The sequence below is a fragment of the Biomphalaria glabrata genome, chromosome 2, assembly GCF_947242115.1.
Source record: "Biomphalaria glabrata chromosome 2, xgBioGlab47.1, whole genome shotgun sequence".
Classification (NCBI taxonomy): domain Eukaryota; kingdom Metazoa; phylum Mollusca; class Gastropoda; family Planorbidae; genus Biomphalaria; species Biomphalaria glabrata.
The window spans coordinates 9,823,856-9,844,808 of NC_074712.1; the positions used below are offsets into that span (position 1 = coordinate 9,823,856).

The following is a 20,953-nucleotide window of genomic DNA, read 5'->3' on the forward strand; positions in this document are numbered from 1 at the left end:
TTTAAAATAAGAAGAGTTCGATAAACAAAACTAATCTAATGGATCATAATGAAATGCTAAATTTTCTTTAGTAGATTTAAAATTTTAAGTAGATGATAGATCCTCTAGATTCTAGATCTTGTCTTAAGTCTAGATATAGATCTAGAATCTGGATTAATTGTTCTTGTTGAATCTAAAATAAAATCTATAACTATAAACTAATCTATCTTAGTCCTAAACAAAGTATCTACTATCTAGATTCAGACTCGGAGTAACTTTTAATTTAAAATTTAAAAACTTAAAAGTAAGTTACTAGACTAAGTTCAAACTTAACTAAACTATTATTCTTAGTTTCTATAATTCAGTAAAAGTATTCAAAGTAAAAGTTGAGCTAAGTCAGCCTAAGTTAATGACTCTAAATGAGTGAGTAAGAGTGACAATATGTTTGCATTATAATGATTATACTCAATTATTCATTGTTTCAGGTCTTAGCTTCAGTTTGTATCTTCAAACCTATTTCTACTTCATAAGTTCATAATCATACCAGACTTAGATTTTCAAATAAAAAATATCTTACATTCTTAAACCTGACCTGTTGATCTCACTTATGATGAGTTATCTATTTCTATCAGGGATCAGCAGAAAGCAGATACATTTGTACACCTTTTTCTTTTCTGATCATAACAAAAAATTAATAAGCACGTTTCTTGATTTTTCTAGAAAATGTTTGGAGGTGTCAAGCGACAGTCAGGAAGTTTAATTAAAACTTTGAATCACTTTTTATGTGATCAGCCAAATGGATCTATTTTACAGAGATTGGTCAGTTCACCTCGGACCAGATCAACTTCAAGGACTTTCTCACAGGCTAAACCACATGTTGCCTTAGTTGGTGGGGGCCCAGCAGGATACTATGCAGCACAACAGTTATTAAAGGTAAGTTTTATGTTGGATTCTTTTGGTGTTCATATAATAATAGAAGGCATTTTCTTTGAGTCTTAAGATTACAGATGAATGCCTTATTAAATTTTATTTTGCATGACTACATAGGCCCAATAGTAGTACTTAATTTACTGATTTATTTGACCAGCCTTTTTTTTTCTAACAATTTTCAGGGCAACCCTCACATCGTGGTAGATATTTATGAAAAACTTCCGGTGCCGTTTGGTCTTGTGAGGTTTGGAGTAGCACCAGATCATCCTGAAGTAAAGGTAAAGTCAGTTTGACCCAGTCCTTACTGAGAAAAAAAACTCTATCACTTTCAAACACTTAAATTGATAAAACTCACTGTCTGGTCAATTGATCTGTAGTTTAATTCAGATATTTTAAACTATCAAATTCTTTAGTTTTAGATCACCATATCAAGTAAACTATACTGTACCAAAGGCATTTATATATATGGCTCCTTCTGTCTCAAAAGACAATGGATGCGCCCAGGTGAGTCACTGGCTTTGTTTTCATCTTGAGACAGGGCAGAATCTGGAGTGACTTATCAAGCCAATTCTGTAGCGGTAGAGTTTGCCACAGTTTGTGCATGTCCATACATCTGTCCTTTATCTTATTGGTAATCTGCATGAAGAATAAAATTAAGATCTAAAATATTGTTTTCGTAATGAGTCTGAAAACATTGAGAAACATTTGAGAACAAAAAAATTACTAAGAATGTGGATCATTTTAAAATTAAAATGTATTTTTAAACTACATCTAATTGTTTTAATCTTTTTTTTTTTTAAAAAAAGTAGATAAAATTCTCTGATAACAAAAAATTGTGTCATTTAGTACCATCTAGCTCTATGTAGAGCCCTCTAGTGTCAACCAAAGTTATATTCTTTCATATATACCGTCTTCTATGTCTACAGAATGTGATTAACTCATTCACACAAACTGCTTTGAATGAAAGATGTCACTTTTTTGGAAATATCGAAGTCGGCAAAGACATATCATTGAAGTCTTTGAGAGATTCTTATACAGCTGTGGTTCTGGTTAGTGTATTTCTCTGTACATTCATCGCTCAATAGAAAAATAAATCAGAACATTTAGTTTACTAAAAAGCTTGACCATACAAAGCTCAACTAAAAGTTGTTATAATTACTTGAACATTATTAAATGCACCAGTTTTTGTAACTTTGCAACATAATGTTTCCCAGTGCTATGGTGCAGCAGATGATAAAATGCTTGGGATACCTGGTGAAAATCTGTCAAATGTTTTATCTGCAAGATCTTTTGTCGGCTGGTACAATGGGAACCCAGATGATAAAAATGTAAATGATATTTAATTATTCCTAGTTCATTAAATTTAATTATATTTACATACAAAATTTGTTTAGGTAATGAAACGATTCAAGGACGTGGTCACCCAGTAAAAAAAAGTAAAGTTCCCCTTTCAGACCATGCAATCTATAGGGCAGTTGATGTAAAGCTCATCTTTTTCTGTGGCCCACGGTTAACAAGGGTGTCTTATGGCCAGCACAACAACAGCCATCTTAATTTCCACAACTAATGTCAGGTACCCATTAGAGCTGGGTGGAAGCCAAGCGCTTTACCCCTTAGCCACAATGCCTCCTGGTCACCCAGTGGTGAATCAATTTACTGGTGAAATAAGGAAAAAGAATTTGAATTTTTCTGAAGTCTGGTATATTTCGAATGCAATAACATCCAGGAGTTTTTAATACATAAATAAATCTGTTGCTCTTGTGCTATACTTTAAGCTGAGATGTTTTTCTTGAAAGCTTCAAATAGTGCCATATTATATTTTATATAAAATTTTTAAAGATCAGTCCAAATCACATGAATCTATGATTTGAATTCTAGTCTGAGCTTTCTGTTTCAGCAGTTGAGGACTCTGCTAGCTCATTATTGTTATGTTAAGTGTTTTTTTTTTTTATTGAACCTCACAATTCTGTACTCTTGTCTCCCCAGCTGCCCGTTGACTTGGACTGTGAATCAGCGGTTGTCTTGGGTCATGGCAATGTTGCTGTAGATGTTGCTCGTATTCTCTTGACACCTACCAACATTTTAGAGGTATCTTGACACCTACCAACATTTTATAACTATCTTGACACCCAGTAGCGTAGCTAGGGTGGATTGCGGAGGGGGGAGATTTTAAAAATCCCCCCAGGCCCCCACTTGAGGGGGGCCCCCAAATGAGTGTTAGAAATGTTTTGTTACATTAAAATATTAAATATTATGCAAAATGCAGGGGCCCCAAAGAGGCCAAGTGCCTCCCCCCCCCCCCCCCCCCCCCCCCCCCCCGGGGGGGGCTCCCTAATGATGGCAAATTCCTAGCTATGTCACTGCTTGACACATACCAACATTTTAGAAGTATCTTGACACAAACCAACATTTTATAAGTATCTTGAAAACTTCCAATATTTTATAAGTATCTTGACTTGAACAAGTGCAGCTATTAATTCTGTCACAGAATTAGTCTGAGATTTGTGTTGTTCACACTATCATTTAGATTTTTGTCTCTCAAATTAAAGTAACCTAAGAATGTTTGGAGGTGCCTCAATAGTAATTTTAAAGAAACTCAATGTTGAATGCAATTTGACTTGAGTTTAATATCTTCAAACTCAATCCAGTGAAATAAATACTCCAACACAAATCACTTGTTCAAATCATATAAGTAGTAAAAAAAAGACTGGCTAAAAGCTATTAATACTAAGTAAAGCGCAATGAACATAAAGTAATGACTGATAACTATTAAGTGAAGTTTCCCTTTCAGACCTTGCTATCTATAGTACAGATGATGTTAAGGTGATTTGTTTCTTTGGCTAACGATTAACAAGCAGTCACATGGCCAGCACAATGACCAACCGTGTTTACTTTCCCCAACTAAAGTCGTGTACCCTAAAAATCCTGAAATTCAAAATCCCAGTCTTCACCGAGATTCAAACCCTAGATCCCAAGTTTGGAAGCCAAACACTCTGCCACCATGCCACCTGATAACTATTAACCAACTATAATACTGATCACTGACTGACTACCCCCATATCTGCATTGTTTTTCTTTTATAGTCTCCCAACATGACTTTTCTAGGTGATTACATTATTCTACACCCTTTTTTTAGAATTATTCTTTTCTGTGACCCCTTTATTTGTTTATGAAATAGTTGAATACCATGACTATTTGATGAAATCAATAAGCTTGTAATAATCCAAATTAAAACATATTATTTGACTATAAATATGCAAATAAATAAAACTACTTATAAGTTCAGAGCTTAAAATTGACACATAAAAAAAACTAGTTGGGAAAACTCTTAAGCAGTGCAGATTTGATTCTTAAAATTGTTGGGATTTTTATTTTGGAATCAGTCAAGCTGACTCGCTAACTCCTAGTTGTGTGGTATGTGCTTTTGAATGTTGTCAAAATGATCCTTAGTTCATTACCGTGTCTGCTGCCATCCTGTAGGAGGTTTGAGTTAGATCAACAGTTCTCAACCTTTTGAGCTCCGCGACCCCCATTTACAATTTTCCACTAGGGGGCGACCCCCTACCATTTTTTTTTCATTCATTGGCTTAGGTCAATGTGATTTAGCTAGTGTTACATTTTCTTCACGAAGTGATGAGATCTTCTCCCTAGAAATGTTTCATCCTGCAATGGCGTTATGATGCATTTGATGGACAATAATTTCAATTGTTGAAAAAGTTTTCTGCTACAACGAAGATGTGGTCTGCAACAAATATTTTTGAATAAAAAAAAGAAAAAAGTAACTAACAATAAAAATCACGTATCCATTCAATGATTATACATTCACGTAAAGTGTCATTCGTATCCCCTAGCTATACGTCCGTGTTCTTAGATCTACCTTTGTTATTCCCACTTTTTATTTTGTTGATACTTGACGATCATTTCATAATTTATTTAATAACAATGTAATATGAATAATTTTCTAAATCCTATGGCATTTAAAATATAAAGGTATATCGACTATAGCACAAATATGCTTGTTACAACATGTTAGAGACACACAAAATATATATATATATATAAAAACTTCAGATGAAAATAGCCTCCCCACCCCACCCCTCGAAAATTGTAATTGGACCCCCAAAAGGGTTGCAACCCACAGGTTGAGAACCCTTGGGTTAGATGGAATGAACAAATCCAAAGAAGTGCTTGAGTAAAAAAATGATGGCTACTCAATGTGTTGATCACATTATTACAACAATTTTAATATTACTCTGATGACGACAGAAATGGTTTGACCATGTTTTTGCTACCCTTAAGATCATTACAGTGGAAAGAAGTTTACATTTCCATTATACTATTGTTACCATTTACATATTTGCAACTGAATTTCTTGTTCATTGATGTATGTTTCTACATTTCTATTTGAGGACAATAATTATTATTTTAGTCTCCTTATTTCTTACATTAGAAAAATGTTTTTGGAATTTTTTAAAAACTGGATACAAAATGTTCTTGTCAGAAAACTGATATTACAGAACATTCCCTTGAAATTCTGCGCAAAAGTAGGATTCAGAAAGTTTACATTGTTGGTAGGAGAGGCCCTCTGCAAGTGGCTTTTACAATCAAAGAGTTAAGAGAAATGATCAACCTTTCTAACACAAGGACCATCATTCAACCTTCAGATGTAGAAGGACTAGACAAAATCATTCAAGGTTAATAGATACAATTTTTGATTGTTATTAATGTGTTTGAAAATCTAGGCAGATAAAAAGAAAGTGTGGAACTGAATTTATTCAAGTGGTTATTTTGTGTGTGTGTGTGCTTCATGGGCATAGCCAGGATTTTTTGTCGGGGGAGGGTTTTGGGGGAGTATTTTTTCTCTTTCCCCCCCCCCACCCAAATATATAAATATATATATGTGTGTGTATACATAATTAATCTTTATTACATTCTGACCTTTCATTCTTTAGGAAGACATTTATTATACACTAGGATAGGTTCTTCCTGGAGTTAGTGGAAACATTTTTGACTCCCCGCCTTTGTCAGCAAGGGGGGTCTAGGGGAGCGCTGTGAGGTTACCCAGCGGGGTTCAGGGCGAAGCCCTGCCACCAAACACTATTTCCGGTATGAAAGCCAACAAAATGCATATTCTGAGGTATCTACAGTGCATTATCCTGCTATTAAAAAGTTTTATTTCAAAGACCTAATCTGCCCTTCTTACTTACTTAGATACTCAGGCACTGTTTGACGCATTGGGAGGCAAGCTGCTTCTACAAAAATCTGTCACTGGCAATGTCTGAAGCCTCTTCCCATCTGCTCTGAGGTTCTCCATGAATGAAAGTGTGGCAGCAAGTTATACTAGGATTTCCCTGTTTGCGCTTTCCTCGTAATGGTCTATATGTCATTATGCGCAATTCATTGTGTCAGAAAACATGTCGTGCAAACCTCATGCAATGATCTGTCACAACTTTACAAAGGTGTCGACTCTTAGTTCGGCAAAGGATTTCCTTGATTAAGACCCGATCTCTATAATTGACTCCTAAAATCCATCAGCCATCTTTGTTGAGCCACATTTAGTCTTTTTCAATTTTGGCACATGACTATTCACTGCACTTTATTAATGGAACCCTGTCACTGGTAGAAATTTGTAACCTCTCTTGGCTACACTCGTAGAATTAGGTGACTGTAGTTTGCTTTAGATTTTATTTCGAAAAGGGAAGTTTTATCGCCAAAATCATCTGTTTGGGGGTTTTAAACTAAAAAATCTATGGAGTTATTTTTAAACAAATTCAAAACCCATTTAGCTACGCTCGTAGAATTTGGTAAATTTATTTTGCTTTAGAATAATATTGAAGAGAGAGGTTTTCAACCTCAAAAATCTTTGTAGGGGGATTTTAAACTCAATAACCATCTGGAGGAGTTTTAAACTTTAAAAAAAAGCCCTCTGGAGGAGGGGGTTTTAAACTCACCCCCCCCCCTCCCCCCCAAAAAAAAACAACCTTGGCTTGGCTATGTTCATAGAATTTTAAGCGTGAATTTTGCTTTTTTTTATATTGAAGAGGTATTTTTTTTAGCTTCAAACACCGCTGAAGGGGAGTTTAAACTCAAAACCCCTTTGGCTACGCTTATAGAATTTTGTGTGTATATTTTGCTTTTTTTAATGTAAAGAGATGGTTTTTAGCTGCAAACTTCGCTGGAGGTTTTTTTAAAACGCAAAACCTCTCTTGGCTACGCTCATAGAATCTGGTGACTGATGTATTGATAGTCTTACATTGAAGAGGGTGTTTTAAAATCAAAAGCCCCCATTAGCTTTGCTCTTTTAATTTGGGAATGGTCGCTTACAAAATTATTTTTTTTTGTTTTATAGAAGAGGGGGATTTAACTGCAAAACCCCCTGGTATGGGGTTTTAAACTCAAAACCCCCTTGACTGCGCTGCTTCAAGTGATGGTTTAGTATTAAAATCTCTCATAAAATATACAAAATCAAAGCGAAAAATCAGTCACTAAATTCCCACCCCCTATTCCCTCCGGGGGCGGGGGGGGGGGGGGGTGACCCTCTATCCCGGCTATGCCCAAGGTGTGCTTATAAATTGTAATTCTGAGTGGTTAATTTTAAAATTTGTTTTCTATGGTTAAAAATTAGTTCCTCTTTCAGACCTTGCCATCTATAGTTAGATGATGTAAAGGTCATCTGTTTCTGTGGCCCACAGTTAACGAGTTTGTCATAGGGTCAGCACAACGACCAAATGTCTTTACGTTTCCCAACTAATGTTATGTACCCATTAGAGCTGGTAGGATTCAGAGGTGCCCTTAAGATCCCGAAATTAAAAATCTCAGTCTTCACCAGGGTTTGACCCTGGGACCCCCAGTTTGGAAGCCAAGTTCTTTACCACTCAGCCACCGTGCTTCCAGTGAAAAATTACACATGAAAAATAAACAGTCAAAGTGGCTTTGAATGACTGCCTGGCAAAGTGGCAAACACTGCCCAATCCTGCTGGAGGTTGGGGCTAGGTCATACTAAGTTTCAATTCTGAAGGATTGTTGAAAACTTAGGCCATTCAAGACATCTCAATAATAATCAGGCAAAGGGAGATAACAAATCACATAATATATGTCAGCTAATTTTTCATCAGGTTCCGCTGAGTAACAACTTTGAACATTGGACAACAACGAAAGTCCACATACAAAATTGTAGATGTGGGATACATTTAAAATTACACATGAACAAATGCACGTTGTCATAATATATATTTTGTAGACATTCCAAGGCCAAGGAGACGTCTGACAGAGCTGATGTTTAAATCTGCAGTAGCGCCTAGCCCTGAAATGGCCCAGCTCTGGGCGCAGGCCAGCAGGGAGTGGAGATTAGTGTTCCTGAGAAGTCCTGTTGAGATATGTCAGACTGCTGGGGGCAAAGTTGGAGGTGTAAAATTCATTGTCAACAAGCTTCAGGTAAGTGATCAGGGTTCTTGTTCCCCTGTCAACTCAAACAAGCTTCAGGTGGGTTTTATTGGTAGGGTTAGTGCTCCCCTGTCAACTCAAACAAGCTTCAGGTGGGTTTTATTGGTAGGGTTAGTGTTCCCCTGTCAACTCAAACAAGCTTCAGGTGGGTTTTATTGGTAGGGTTAGTGCTCCCCTGTCAACTCAAACAAGCTTCAGGTGGGTTTTATTGGTAGGGTTAGTGCTCCCCTGTCATCTTTAGTCTTAGTCTAAATAAGTGTAACTCTTTAATCTTATCATCAAATCAACTGCCATAGTCTTAATGTAGATAACTCTCTAGAGGGAAAAGGGATCCTAATATAAAAATGTATATTTGTATTCCAAGTGTTCTCCCCTGCTTAAAACATTAAAGCACATTGATACATACAACAGAGACCTGATTGATTTCTATTTTGGTAATCATCTTCTTTTTTGAAGTAACGTCTGTATTTATAAGATAAGGTGCATCATGACTTGTGTTTTATTATAGTTTATGAAAGACTTTCATTTGCAGTATTTTTTTTGTGTGCTCAGGGAGATAACTTAGAGACTCAAAAAGCTGTACCAACAGACAGTGTTGAGACAATCAACTGTGGCCTGGTAAGCACATAAATTAATGTTCATCACTTTTACAGATATTAAGCAAAGTTCCTCTACAGTGTATCAGGGAGGATTAGCTTATATCATATCTTTGGATTTGTGATTCAAATGAATTATTATTTTTTGTTTATCTTTCATAACAAAGTAATAGTGTTACATGCTTTCAATGTTTTTTTACTTTTAACTGGAAAACTGTTGAGTTTCTCTACCTAGTGACACACACACACAATCAATTCAAAGAGTTTGACAAATCTAATTAGAATTTCATGTCTTTATTTTTACTTAAAAAAAAATAGAGCTTGATTACTGTACACTGTATTATAGAAGACTTTACAATTGCTTCACTGAACTGTACGAAGCTACACTGAAACCTAGCTTGTGCTTACTGTCTCTGGCTTTTATAAGGTTCCCGAAGCTTCTGGAAGTTCGCAGAAATATCACTAGTCAGTTGCAAATCCATTCTGGAAGAGTATTTGACCATATCTCAAAGCAATTTACGTGCCAATTTATTTACACATGTACATTACACAAGTATGCTGACATCAGTCACATGAGCTGGTTGGCCTTGCTTAAAAGGCCTGTGCACCCAGCTCATTTATAACAATGTGGTTTAGAAGAATAGTTTTACAGAAGTTTATTTTTATATTGTGTCTTTGGTTTGGACAAATTTAAGGAGGGTTTGGAAAAAGATTTTAAATAATATCTAATCTTTACTCCTTTAACTTGCAGGTTTTGAGAAGTATTGGCTATAGAAGCTTACCACTAGATAACACGTTACCATTCGATGAAAACAAAGGTGTAATACAGCACCAGCAATCTAGAGTTCACAACAACAAAGGTGAGGCTTTAGAAATTATGGAGGAAAAAAAATGTGTGGTGGGATTGAGTCTAGTGAGAAAACAAGGGGGAGGGGGCAGTAATAAATTTTACAATCATTTTGATTTTTTAAACTTTCAATCACATTTACCTCACAATTTCTTTTACAAAGAAGCTACTGGTTTGCAACTGGCCCATAAGTAACTTAAGTAAGTTGGTGGACAGTGCAAAGCGCAATAATGACACAGATTTAAATTTCACCAGATGCTAGATTTAGGTTTAAAGTCAGATGCTAATTTAAAAAACTCACTCTAATAATCCTGAAGTTGGGTTTAGGATTCATACTAGTATTGCCTACCTTTTAATTAGCATGTGACCGAAACTTAGCAAAGTAAAAAATGTTGTGCTAGTCATATTAGAAAAAAAAAAAGATAAAGTTCCCCTTTCAGACCTTGCAATCTATTGGGCAGATGATGTAAAGTTCATCTATTTCTGTGGCCCACGGTTAATGAGGGTGTCATGTGGCAAGCACAATGACCAACCGCCTTTACTTTTACCTAACTAATGTTAGGTAGCCATTAGAGCTTGGTTGACTCAGAGGCGCCCATTGATCCCAAAATTAAAAATTCCAGTCTTCACCATGATTCGAACCAAGGACCCCCAGTTTGGAAGCCAAGCACTTTACCACTCAGCCACCATGCCTCCGCTAGCTATATTAAGCCCTCATTAATTGTTTGCCGTATGAATGGGTGAACTCACTTCCTTTACTTGACCTTCACTTTGAACATTTAGGGAATGTTTCTTTTTCACTATCTTATAACATGTAATTTATAAAGTGTGTGGAGTTTGAGTTTTAGCATTGATTTGTTTAACTTGTTTCACAAAGAGTAAATTGAGTTTTTTAGTCAATATTTTCTTATGACCAGGCTTATACTGTACTGGGTGGTCAGCCAATGGTCCCGTTGGAGTCATCTTAGGCACTATGAGCGATGCCTTCGAAACAGGAAAAGTGGTTTTAGAGGATATTGAAAATGGAACTCTTTTGTGTAAGGAAAGGAGTAAAAGAGAAAACTTGGTGGCTCAAATTAAAGACAAAGGTAAACAGAATAATAAGTGGTTCCAAGCCTTTTGTAACCCTTCATTCATTATTTTAATTTTCAATTTTGCCATTCCTGGTCTTCCATTAACATTTTCCCACCTCCTCCTAAACAACTGGCAGACATTAATTCTAAAATTGTTTCTTTCTACAAAAACCAATGTATTGGTCTATGTGTTAGTACTAAGTTGAGATTTTCAATGATGTCTTCTACTAGTCAATGCAACCTTTGTGTTTGTTGGTTGAGGAGACCAAGACATATTACTCAGGAGGAGTTAAAGAAAATGAAAACAATCATTTTACTATATATAACTTATAACATCTATATGAACTTTTGACAATATTTTAAGCTCATTTTTTAATATTAGTATGCATGACTAATTGCATGACGCGTAGGACATAATCATCTTCTTTTTTGAAGTAACGTTTGTATTACATAAGATAAGATAAGAAGGTTGGTTCTTAGAAAGAAAGCCCTTACAGGAACACAGTACTAGTACAAATAGATGACTACATCATCTTCTTTAATGCTACATTTGTTCATTTGTTGGGTATACTTTTGCCTCATTTCTTTTTATAACTTTTTTTTTTTTTAATGAGAAATATTGTAACAATAACTCGTGGGAAACAACCCAGCAAACACCAATAGAGCAAGAAATCAGAAAACACAAATGGGGTTGGATTGGGCATACTTTACAAAAAAACAACCCAGAAAGCAATGCAAGACAGTCCCTAGACTGGAACCCATAGGGGAAGAGAAAGACTGGAAGACTAAAGCAAATATGGATAAGATCTGTAGACCAAGAGGCAAAGACAACAGCATGGACATGGACCCAGCTGAGAGGAATTGCCCAGAACAGAGTCCAATGTGATCTATGCTCCACTGGGAGTCAAAAGGATTAAGTCAAGTCATTGTGACTTAATGATTGGGTATAAGTTTTTTAAGCTAAAAAAATTTTGGTTTTAAATCCTGGTGAGCCTCTTTACTTTGGAATAAAGAAATGACACACATGCTCATAGAGTATCATCTGTTAGGTAAAATGTTTTATTTGTTTTGGATGTTTCTTCAGAGTTGAAGATAATTTACTTCCTAGTCCAAACCTCTTGCAGGACGATGGGGGATGGGAGCGGGCAGGATTTGAATCCGGGACCATCGATAAGTATGAATGACAGTCCAGTGCGCAAACTGCACCTGGTCGCTTGATATGCCATTTGGACTGTGACTACAATTATTCCTAATTTGAATCCTGTTCACTTCCATCCCTTGCTGTCCTTTAGAAGTTTTGGACTAGAATGTAAGCCTCCGAAACTTATAAGACAGCACTTTTAAGAAGAACATTAAGACCTATCTGTTTAAAACTTTTTTAGATTAATTGTCATTTAGCTGTTGTGTTTGTGTTTGTAATGTTATTACAGTGCCTTAAGCCTACATTTTGTTTGTTAACAGCGCTTTATTAATAAAATTATTATTATTATTAAGACTGTTGTTCTGGTCACCAACCTTATGAACTATTAGTCACAAAAAAACAGATTTTTTTTCTTTAATTGTTATTAAAAAAATTTTTCTCTCCCTTTCTTCTTAGCTGTGACATTTTCTGATTGGTTGAAAATTGACCAAGCAGAATGTGCCGCTGGTGAACTTGTGGGGAAGCCAAGAGAAAAGCTCATCGATGTACAGCAAATGTTGAGCATCGCAAGAAGTAGTTAATATTTTGTTCTACATATTTACAAACCTGCTATTTATTGTTATTTATAGAATTTGGTGTTCAGATTTAACAAACCATAAATTAAAAAAAAATGTTTGCAAAAGTTTGCATGAAAAATTCTCAAGTGAGGTTAGTGCCTTATCAGATGAACTGTGATACTTTAGATTACAGTGCACTCTGGGATAGCTGTAATATGTGAAAATAACAGAAATGCATGATGTCGTTTTGTTTGTGTGAAGATTTTGCTCATTTTTCTATATTTTTGTAGCTGTATAAAGGATTGAAATGTGACATCTATGTTTTTGACATTTGTCATTTTTGTTGACACATTTTTTTTTTTCAGTTGTAGCATATTGGTTGTAGCATATTTATGTAATATTTTATTTTGTACGATGTGACCTATTATATGATGTTATTAAGAGAGGCCTTCAAAAACATTTTTCAAAGTTTTTCAACCCTCTGTGTCTGATGTGACATTTTCTTGTTTGCCTTGTGAGTAATTTTGTTGTTGTTATTGTTACTGGAGAATTTGATTTTAATTTCTGTTCTAAGTGATGTGGGACATTATTGCTGCGACTTCTCATTTCATTTCATTTCATTTTAGAATCTTGGACTATTTCTCTTTGTTGCCTGATGTGTCTTTCTGCTCTTATAAGGGAGGTAAATCAGGGATAAGTAGTAGACAATGTTTTCAAGACATAGCCATTGCAATATTTTCTACCATGTCCTACATCTTCATTTTTTAGAGAGATTCCTAAAACTTGTGTTCATTTTTTTTTTTTTTAATTTGTCTTTGCCATTTATCAACTTCATATCATTTGATTCTATAATTTGTTGCTGAGTGCTGTTCACTTCTTTAGGCTTAAATGTGATTAAATGAAATGTATCTGTCTAAAAATGCACTAGAGACACCGACATCGGCATTCCATTAGGAGGCAATAATTGTGAACTATTTCTACGTGAAGGTGAAAGCAGATGAAAATGGAAACTTATAATTGTTGAGTTCCTAATAGAGATTTTCTTTCTGCTTGTTTGTCAATTACTATTGTATTATTTGTAGGATATGTTAATTTCTCTTTCCATACTGGAAAACAGAAGTCATGTTTCAGGATGCGCCCAATAAAATATACTCAGCTCCAAAGATCACCATGAATGGACACTCCCTCAACGGGGTAGACCATCTTACATAGCTGGCTAGCTCAGTATCCATCACTTTCAAGAGAAGATAACTGCCTTGCTAAAGCAAGTAGTGTTTATGGTCACCTCTAAGTAATTGAAAAGAAAGATGCTTAGTATTAAAATTGTTTAAAAAAATATTGTGATAGTTGTTTGTTAGTATTTTAGTATGTTGGCCTAACTTGTAAAATAGTTACTGCACAAAATTGCCCTGTGTTTGATGACTGTGAAAAGAAGTGGTCAATTGCATTTTTCTTTTCTTTGACTTTCCAGTTTTTCCTTACAAAATAGTTTGATTTTAAAACAGAAAATTTAATTTTACAGAATTGTAATATTTCTACTAAATATTTCTACAAAGTTCAAAAAAAATATTGTTAAAAATAATGTGATCACATTAAAAGTATTTTTTTTTAATTAAATAATAACAAGATTACTAAGAGAGTTTGTGTTGTCACACAAACTCGATGTGGACTGAAGTGGGTCTACCCATAAATCTGCTATTTGGTAAAAAAAAAAAAAAAAAAATGCAGGTTGGTTTCGACATCTCTTCAATATTGGCTGTAGCAACTAAACTTATCAAGCTTGAGAGAAAATGAAATTGTATTTTCAATATCTTTCTCCTTTTTTGAGATTAAAACGTGACAGACAGACAGAGCACACAAAACTAATAACGGCTGAAAGCATCTTTTCTCCTTTCGTGGGCCGCTAAAATATCAATAATTGTTAGGCCTATATATTAGCGTCTGTGACGTTAACAATCAAGAAACAAAACACAACAAGGTCACTCCAGCTAAGAACTATCATAATTCATTTCCTTGGTTACTTCCCTTTCGTTAAAAAAAAAGTGACAACAGTAAACAATACTATTGAATCCAGAGACAACAGTTACTGAACTTTTCGCGTACCAACAGATCTATACTTAAAATAAGTCTATAGCCTTTCTTCGTAATTATTAATTGAATTGCTAAAGTATAAAAGGTTCTTTCCTCGCTTTAAAAAAAATTATTTAAATACGTCTGATGTAATAGAATCGTTCCCCGTGAGACAAGAGACATCTTTTTACATTTGCCTTTTTTTTTTTTTTAACAAAGGGCAGTAACTGTGGTAAGACAGTGGGAAGCAGAAGACAGTGTTACGTTGACGGTAACAGTGTAGGTCTAATTATACATTTATAAGACACGACTCTGCTCAATGGGCCTGCAGTGGATACGGGTTATACTAAAACTACGTTCGTCCTACAAAAGGGGAAAAAAAAAAGATATTTCAATTATAATAATAGATTAGTTTGAGGGGGGGGGGGGATGAGGGAAAAAAAAAACTCCTTAATAATAGCAGTAGTTGGAAGAAATGGAAGAAAATAGGGTGAAATAACAATCAAGCAACGACAGAGTTATTTTTTCTTTCCAAAGAACAAGACTCCCTTCCCCTACCACACAAAGCGGTTCTCTGTACTGGTCCAGTATCACTGGCGGATCCGGGGGGGGGGGGGGGGCGGTGGTAGAGGGAGATCGCCCTCCCTTTTTTCGTCCGACCGGGGGGGGGGGCGAATTTTAGTAGAGAAATCCCACAATTAGTATACGAATTATTTACTTATGTTAATAATATGTACTAGTGACTTATATTTTAACCAACTTTTCAGATTATGCCACCCCACTCTAGAATGTTGGCCGATTGGGTGGGTGGGGCGTTTGCCCCCCCCCCCCCAACTCTTATCTTTCGAGAGGGGGAGGGGCGATCAAATTGTTTTGTAGATATCACAGTTTGTTAACGGCATTAATGACATGTCTATATGATGTCAGCTACTTATTGGTATTTGAATTAATCTTTATATTATTGTCGCCCTCTTTTCCTGGTATGTTGGCTGATTCAGTAGGGTGGAAATGGGGCAATTACATCTACCGCCCTCCCCAGCTAATGCCTCTGAGTGGTGGAGGGGGCGGTCCATGTTGTATGCGGAAATCATCGTTTGTGAACAAAATTAGTTAATAATAATAGTTTAATTTAAAGAGCGCTGTTAACAACAAAATGTAGGCTCAAGTCGCTTTGATAACATTACAAACATAAATATCTATATAATATAATTTTTATATTATGTCGCGCCTCTTTTTGGTATGTTGGCCGGTTCGGTGAGGTGCGCTGGCATCTACTGCCTCTCCCCTGACCCTTACCATCAAGTGGGGGGGGGGTCCAATTTTTATGCAGGAATAATAGTTTGTGTTAGAAAATTATTTGAATATCTATATAATATAAGCTACGTATTGATATTTGAACTCATTTGTAGGCCTATATTATGTCGCACCACACGCTAATCTAAAATCATTAGTAAATATACATTGAAAGGGGGGGGGGTAGGTACCAGATGGGATTGTTGGAGTGGGGTATAGATGCAATCGCCCCCCCCCCCTGGCAGACCATTACGTTTTCTTTTGCATTTTAGTGAGGGTTTCACTATTTAAAAAAAAAATCTGTCACTAAAATAAGTTACATATTATATTATTATATCGATTCGCTCCATCCACAATTCTTTAGTCTGAAATGCAGTCATTAGCAATAATTGACTCTTACATGATTAACCCTTTTCCATCTACCGCGCTCCTCTCTTTACAGACGAAAACAGGACTGTTAAAATAAAATAGTCAGATATAGTAACAGAGTCAATGTAATTGCGCATGACTTTGTCAAATACTTTTGTTTCAGAAAATTTTGAATTCATGAGAATTTTTTTTTTCCTAGTCGCCTTTTCCCAACCTTTACTGAAATTTTTTTCTATTGTATAAATACTTCGGGACTATAACTCACAATTTATATTTTAACCCTAAAAAATACACAAAATTTAGAGTAGAATCTAATTGGTCTTGGTCTATTTAATTTCTATTCCCCCTTCCGAATTTTTTTGTTTGTTCAGAACTTTGAATTCTAGTTCTGTTACAGTTCTGTAAATGAACAAAGTTACAAACATGCGTACTGAAGAAAATTAATCACTTATAAATAAACGTCTTTCAAATTTTATCTTTCAAAGAAATTTTTTTTTCTGCGGCGACTCTCAAAGCCTTAATATAAATTATTTTGATCAATCTGTGCCTCTGTGGGGTATCTTTTCTTTTCTAGGTTGTATTTGCAATGTAGCTAGGGCTAACCTTTTTTGAACCCATGGTGAGTTCGCAAGCTTATTAGAGGAATAATAAAGAGGAGACATTTCAAGATGCATTCACCAGTACAGCATACAATCTAGGGTCTGGCTGTGTTAGTCTCGTTTCCGCACCAAAGTCTCGTGACAACTGGTAGAAGGCTGTTATCATCAGAGTGTTGATATGTTGATATGTTGAGATGTTTATATGTTTATATGTTGAAATGTTTATATGTTTAGATGTTTATATGTTTATATGTCGAGATGTTTATATGTTGAGATGTTGAGATGTTGAGATGTTGAGATGTTGATATGTTGAGACGTAGATAGAAAGACGGGAGAAGAGAAGAACTAATTGGAAAGTGGTTGGGTATTTGAAAATGTCATTTTATAGTCAGCAATTATTGATAGCTCATCACTGTTGTATAGTGAGATCATAGACTCCAAACAAAAACTTTTTTGTTTTGGTAGCATTTCAAAATTTGTAGGCCATAATTACAATTAATTATGTAATTACAAATGCCATTTTGTTAGGCATGTGGTTCTAGTTACACGTCAATTGTGTATGTACCCAATCACTAAGATTATTTCACTCTTTTTTTTTTACAATACCTCTATTCAAGTCACTCCTTCATGGAGGGCGGACGCTGATCTCGAATGTGTCCGGCACGACCTTCACCAACCAATGTCAAGTACCCATTAGAGTTGGGTTGGCACAGGGACGTCATAAAAATCCTGAATCAAAATCCAGTCGAGACCCCTCGGTTCAGAAGCCATGCGCCTTATCACTTGGCCACCAGATCCCCACAATTTCATCGCTTAAGAATGTAGGAAAGTTATTCTATTCCCTCCTTATCCGGATCTCTTTTCTTTGAATTTTTTTTTTTGAGGATTGACATACAAAATGCCACAGGTTGACATTGTTTGCATCCCAAGAACCCAAATTCAATGATTGCAGTGATCCTTCAGCAGGCGAGCTCTTCTTATGCACTAGACAATTATATAATGAAATTAAGTTTTCTCTTCTAAATAGCTCAATAGACCAGACAGTTCATTGGACATCCGGTCCTAAGGCTATAAATAGCAACAATCCCATCACTCCCCTCAAGAATACTTTCTTTCCAAAAATTAAAAAAAAAAAAACACTGAGAAAATGTCAGATGCACTAGAGAGATCAATACTTAAACATGATTTGTACTTTTTTTTTTGCGCGAAATTTGAATTTATTGAATTTCCATCAAGAAGCAAGTAACTAACTGATAAAAAAAAAATATGTTAATTTTTCTGATTATAATTATGGAAATATACCCCACGTGACACAGAGATAAAATGATAAAAGAGTGTGAGTTCTTTTATCAAGTACTTTGCACTGATTACAATCCATATTGGAGATGTATAATGACAGACCATTCTTTTATTTTCAACATATATGTTGTTTGTTTTTCTTCTATTTGTTGTACTGGAAGTCGAGGTAATAAAGGAACACTTAAGTCAGCTCACACCAAAGTGGTAACATCGCCGCCTCAACTTCAACAACAACAAAATCACTAAATTACAATCAATCTCCCTCCCCCCCCCCTTTTTTTTTCACAGACCTGCACTATGGTTCTACAGAACAGCACGATACAGGCCCAGGCCTACATCCAGATCTTAATACCTGATAACTTTGAACTGCTAGATTCTTGATCGATAAAAAAATTGGGCGCTATTTTTTTTTTGAAGCAGTCTTTTCAAAGTAAAGTTTTGTGTGTCTGTGGAAATAGAGGGATTGTGGGAAGTAGAGGGATTGTGGGAAGTAGAGGGACTGTGGGAAGTAGAGGGATTGTGGGAAGTAGAGGGACTGTGGGAAGTAGAGGGATTGTGGGAAGTAGAGGGACTGTGGGAAGTAGAGGGACTGTGGCAAGTAGAGAGATTGTGGGAAGTAGAGGGACTGTGGGAAGTAGAGGGGAAGTAGAGGGACTGTGGGAAGTAGAGGGACTGTGGGAAGTAGAGGGGAAGTAGAGGGACAGTGGGAAGTAGAGGGATTGTGGGAAGTAGAGGGGAAGTAGAGAGACTGTGGGAAGTAGAGGGGAAGTAGAGAGACTGTGGGAAGTAGAGGGATTGTGGGAAGTAGAGGGGAAGTAGAGGGACTGTGGGAAGTAGAGGGGAAGTAGAGAGACTGTGGAAAGTAGAGGGATTGTGGGAAGTAGAGGGGAAGTAGAGAGACTGTGGGAAGTAGAGGGATTGTGGGAAGTAGAGGGGAAGTAGAGGGACTGTGGGAAGTAGAGGGGAAGTAGAGAGACTGTGGAAAGTAGAGGGATTGTGGGAAGTAGAGGGGAAGTAGAGGGACTGTGGGAAGTAGAGGGGAAGTAGAGGGACAGTGGGAAGTAGAGGGATTGTGGGAAGTAGAGGGGAAGTAGAGAGACTGTGGGAAGTAGAGGGATTGTGGGAAGTAGAGGGGAAGTAGAGGGACTGTGGGAAGTAGAGGGGAAGTAGAGGGGAAGTAGAGGGGAAGTAGAGAGACTGTGGGAAGTAGAGGGGAAGTAGAGGGGAAGTAGAGAGACTGTGGGAAGTAGAGGGGAAGTAGAGGGGAAGTAGAGGGACTGTGGGAAGTAGAGGGGAAGTAGAGGGGAAGTAGAGGGGAAGTAGAGAGACTGTGGGAAGTAGAGGGGAAGTAGAGGGGAAGTAGAGGGGAAGTAGAGAGACTGTGGGAAGTAGAGGGGAAGTAGAGGGGAAGTAGAGGGGAAGTAGAGGGACTGTGGGAAGTAGAGGGGAAGTAGAGGGGAAGTAGAGGGGAAGTAGAGAGACTGTGGGAAGTAGAGGGGAAGTAGAGGGGAAGTAGAGAGACTGTGGGAAGTAGAGGGGAAGTAGAGGGGAAGTAGAGGGACTGTGGGAAGTAGAGGGGAAGTAGAGGGGAAGTAGAGGGGAAGTAGAGAGACTGTGGGAAGTAGAGGGGAAGTAGAGGGGAAGTAGAGGGGAAGTAGAGAGACTGTGGGAAGTAGAGGGGAAGTAGAGGGGAAGTAGAGGGGAAGTAGAGAGACTGTGGGAAGTAGAGGGGAAGTAGAGGGGAAGTAGAGGGGAAGTAGAGAGACTGTGGGAAGTAGAGGGGAAGTAGAGGGGAAGTAGAGGGGAAGTAGAGAGACTGTGGGAAGTAGAGGGGAAGTAGAGGGGTAGTAGAGAGACTGTGGGAAGTAGAGGGGAAGTAGAGGGGAAGTAGAGGGGAAGTAGAGGGACAGTGGGAAGTAGAGGGGAAGTAGAGAGACTGTGGAAAGTAGAGGGATTGTGGGAAGTAGAGGGGAAGTAGAGGGACTGTGGGAAGTAGAGGGGAAGTAGAGGGACTGTGGAAAGTAGAGGGATTGTGGGAAGTAGAGGGGAAGTAGAGAGACTGTGGGAAGTAGAGGGATTGTGGGAAGTAGAGGGGAAGTAGAGGGACTGTGGGAAGTAGAGGGGAAGTAGAGAGACTGTGGAAAGTAGAGGGATTGTGGGAAGTAGAGGGACAGTGGGAAGTAGAGAGACTGTGGAAAGTAGAGGGACTGTGGGAAGTAGAGGGGAAGTAGAGAGACTGTGGAAAGTAGAGGGATTGTGGGAAGTAGAGGGGAAGTAGAGGGACTGTGGGAAGTAGAGGGGAAGTAGAGAGACTGTGGAAAGTAGAGGGATTGTGGGAAGTAGAGGGACAGTGGGAAGTAGAGAGACTGTGGGAAGTAGAGGGGAAGTAGAGAGACTGTGGAAAGTAGAGGGGAAGTAGAGAGACTGTGGAAAGTAGAGGGATTGTGGGAAGTAGAGGGACAGTGGGAAGTAGAGAGACTGTGGGAAGTAGAGGGGAAGTAGAGAGACTGTGGGAAGTAGAGGGGAAGTAGAGAGACTGTGGAAAGTAGAGGGATTGTGGGAAGTAGAGGGGAAGTAGAGGGACTGTGGGAAGTAGAGGGGAAGTAGAGAGACTGTGGAAAGTAGAGGGATTGTGGGAAGTAGAGGGACAGTGGGAAGTAGAGAGACTGTGGAAAGTAGAGGGACTGTGGGAAGTAGAGGGGAAGTAGAGAGACTGTGGAAAGTAGAGGGATTGTGGGAAGTAGAGGGGAAGTAGAG

The 20,953-nt window shown here is 37.3% G+C and overlaps 1 protein-coding gene across 2 annotated transcripts; it reads left to right on the forward strand.

Annotated features, from left to right (window-relative positions):
- The first annotated feature begins 33 nt into the window (after positions 1 to 33).
- On the forward strand, positions 34 to 13,615 carry LOC106063670 (NADPH:adrenodoxin oxidoreductase, mitochondrial-like). Of its 2 annotated transcripts, none has more exons than XM_056019061.1 (12): positions 34 to 283; positions 700 to 912; positions 1,092 to 1,187; positions 1,836 to 1,958; positions 2,124 to 2,237; positions 2,896 to 2,997; positions 5,411 to 5,603; positions 8,150 to 8,343; positions 8,905 to 8,970; positions 9,700 to 9,808; positions 10,713 to 10,883; positions 12,466 to 13,615. In XM_056019061.1, the coding sequence occupies exons 2-12, from the start codon at positions 703 to 705 to the stop codon at positions 12,588 to 12,590; spliced, it is 1,503 nt and encodes a 500-aa protein (XP_055875036.1). In that variant the 5' UTR covers positions 34 to 283; positions 700 to 702; the 3' UTR covers positions 12,591 to 13,615. The 2 variants fall into 2 exon arrangements, with proteins under 2 accessions (XP_055875036.1, XP_055875037.1); XM_056019062.1 differs by lacking the exon at positions 34 to 283 and adding an exon at positions 384 to 402.
- The last annotated feature ends 7,338 nt before the right edge of the window (positions 13,616 to 20,953 follow it).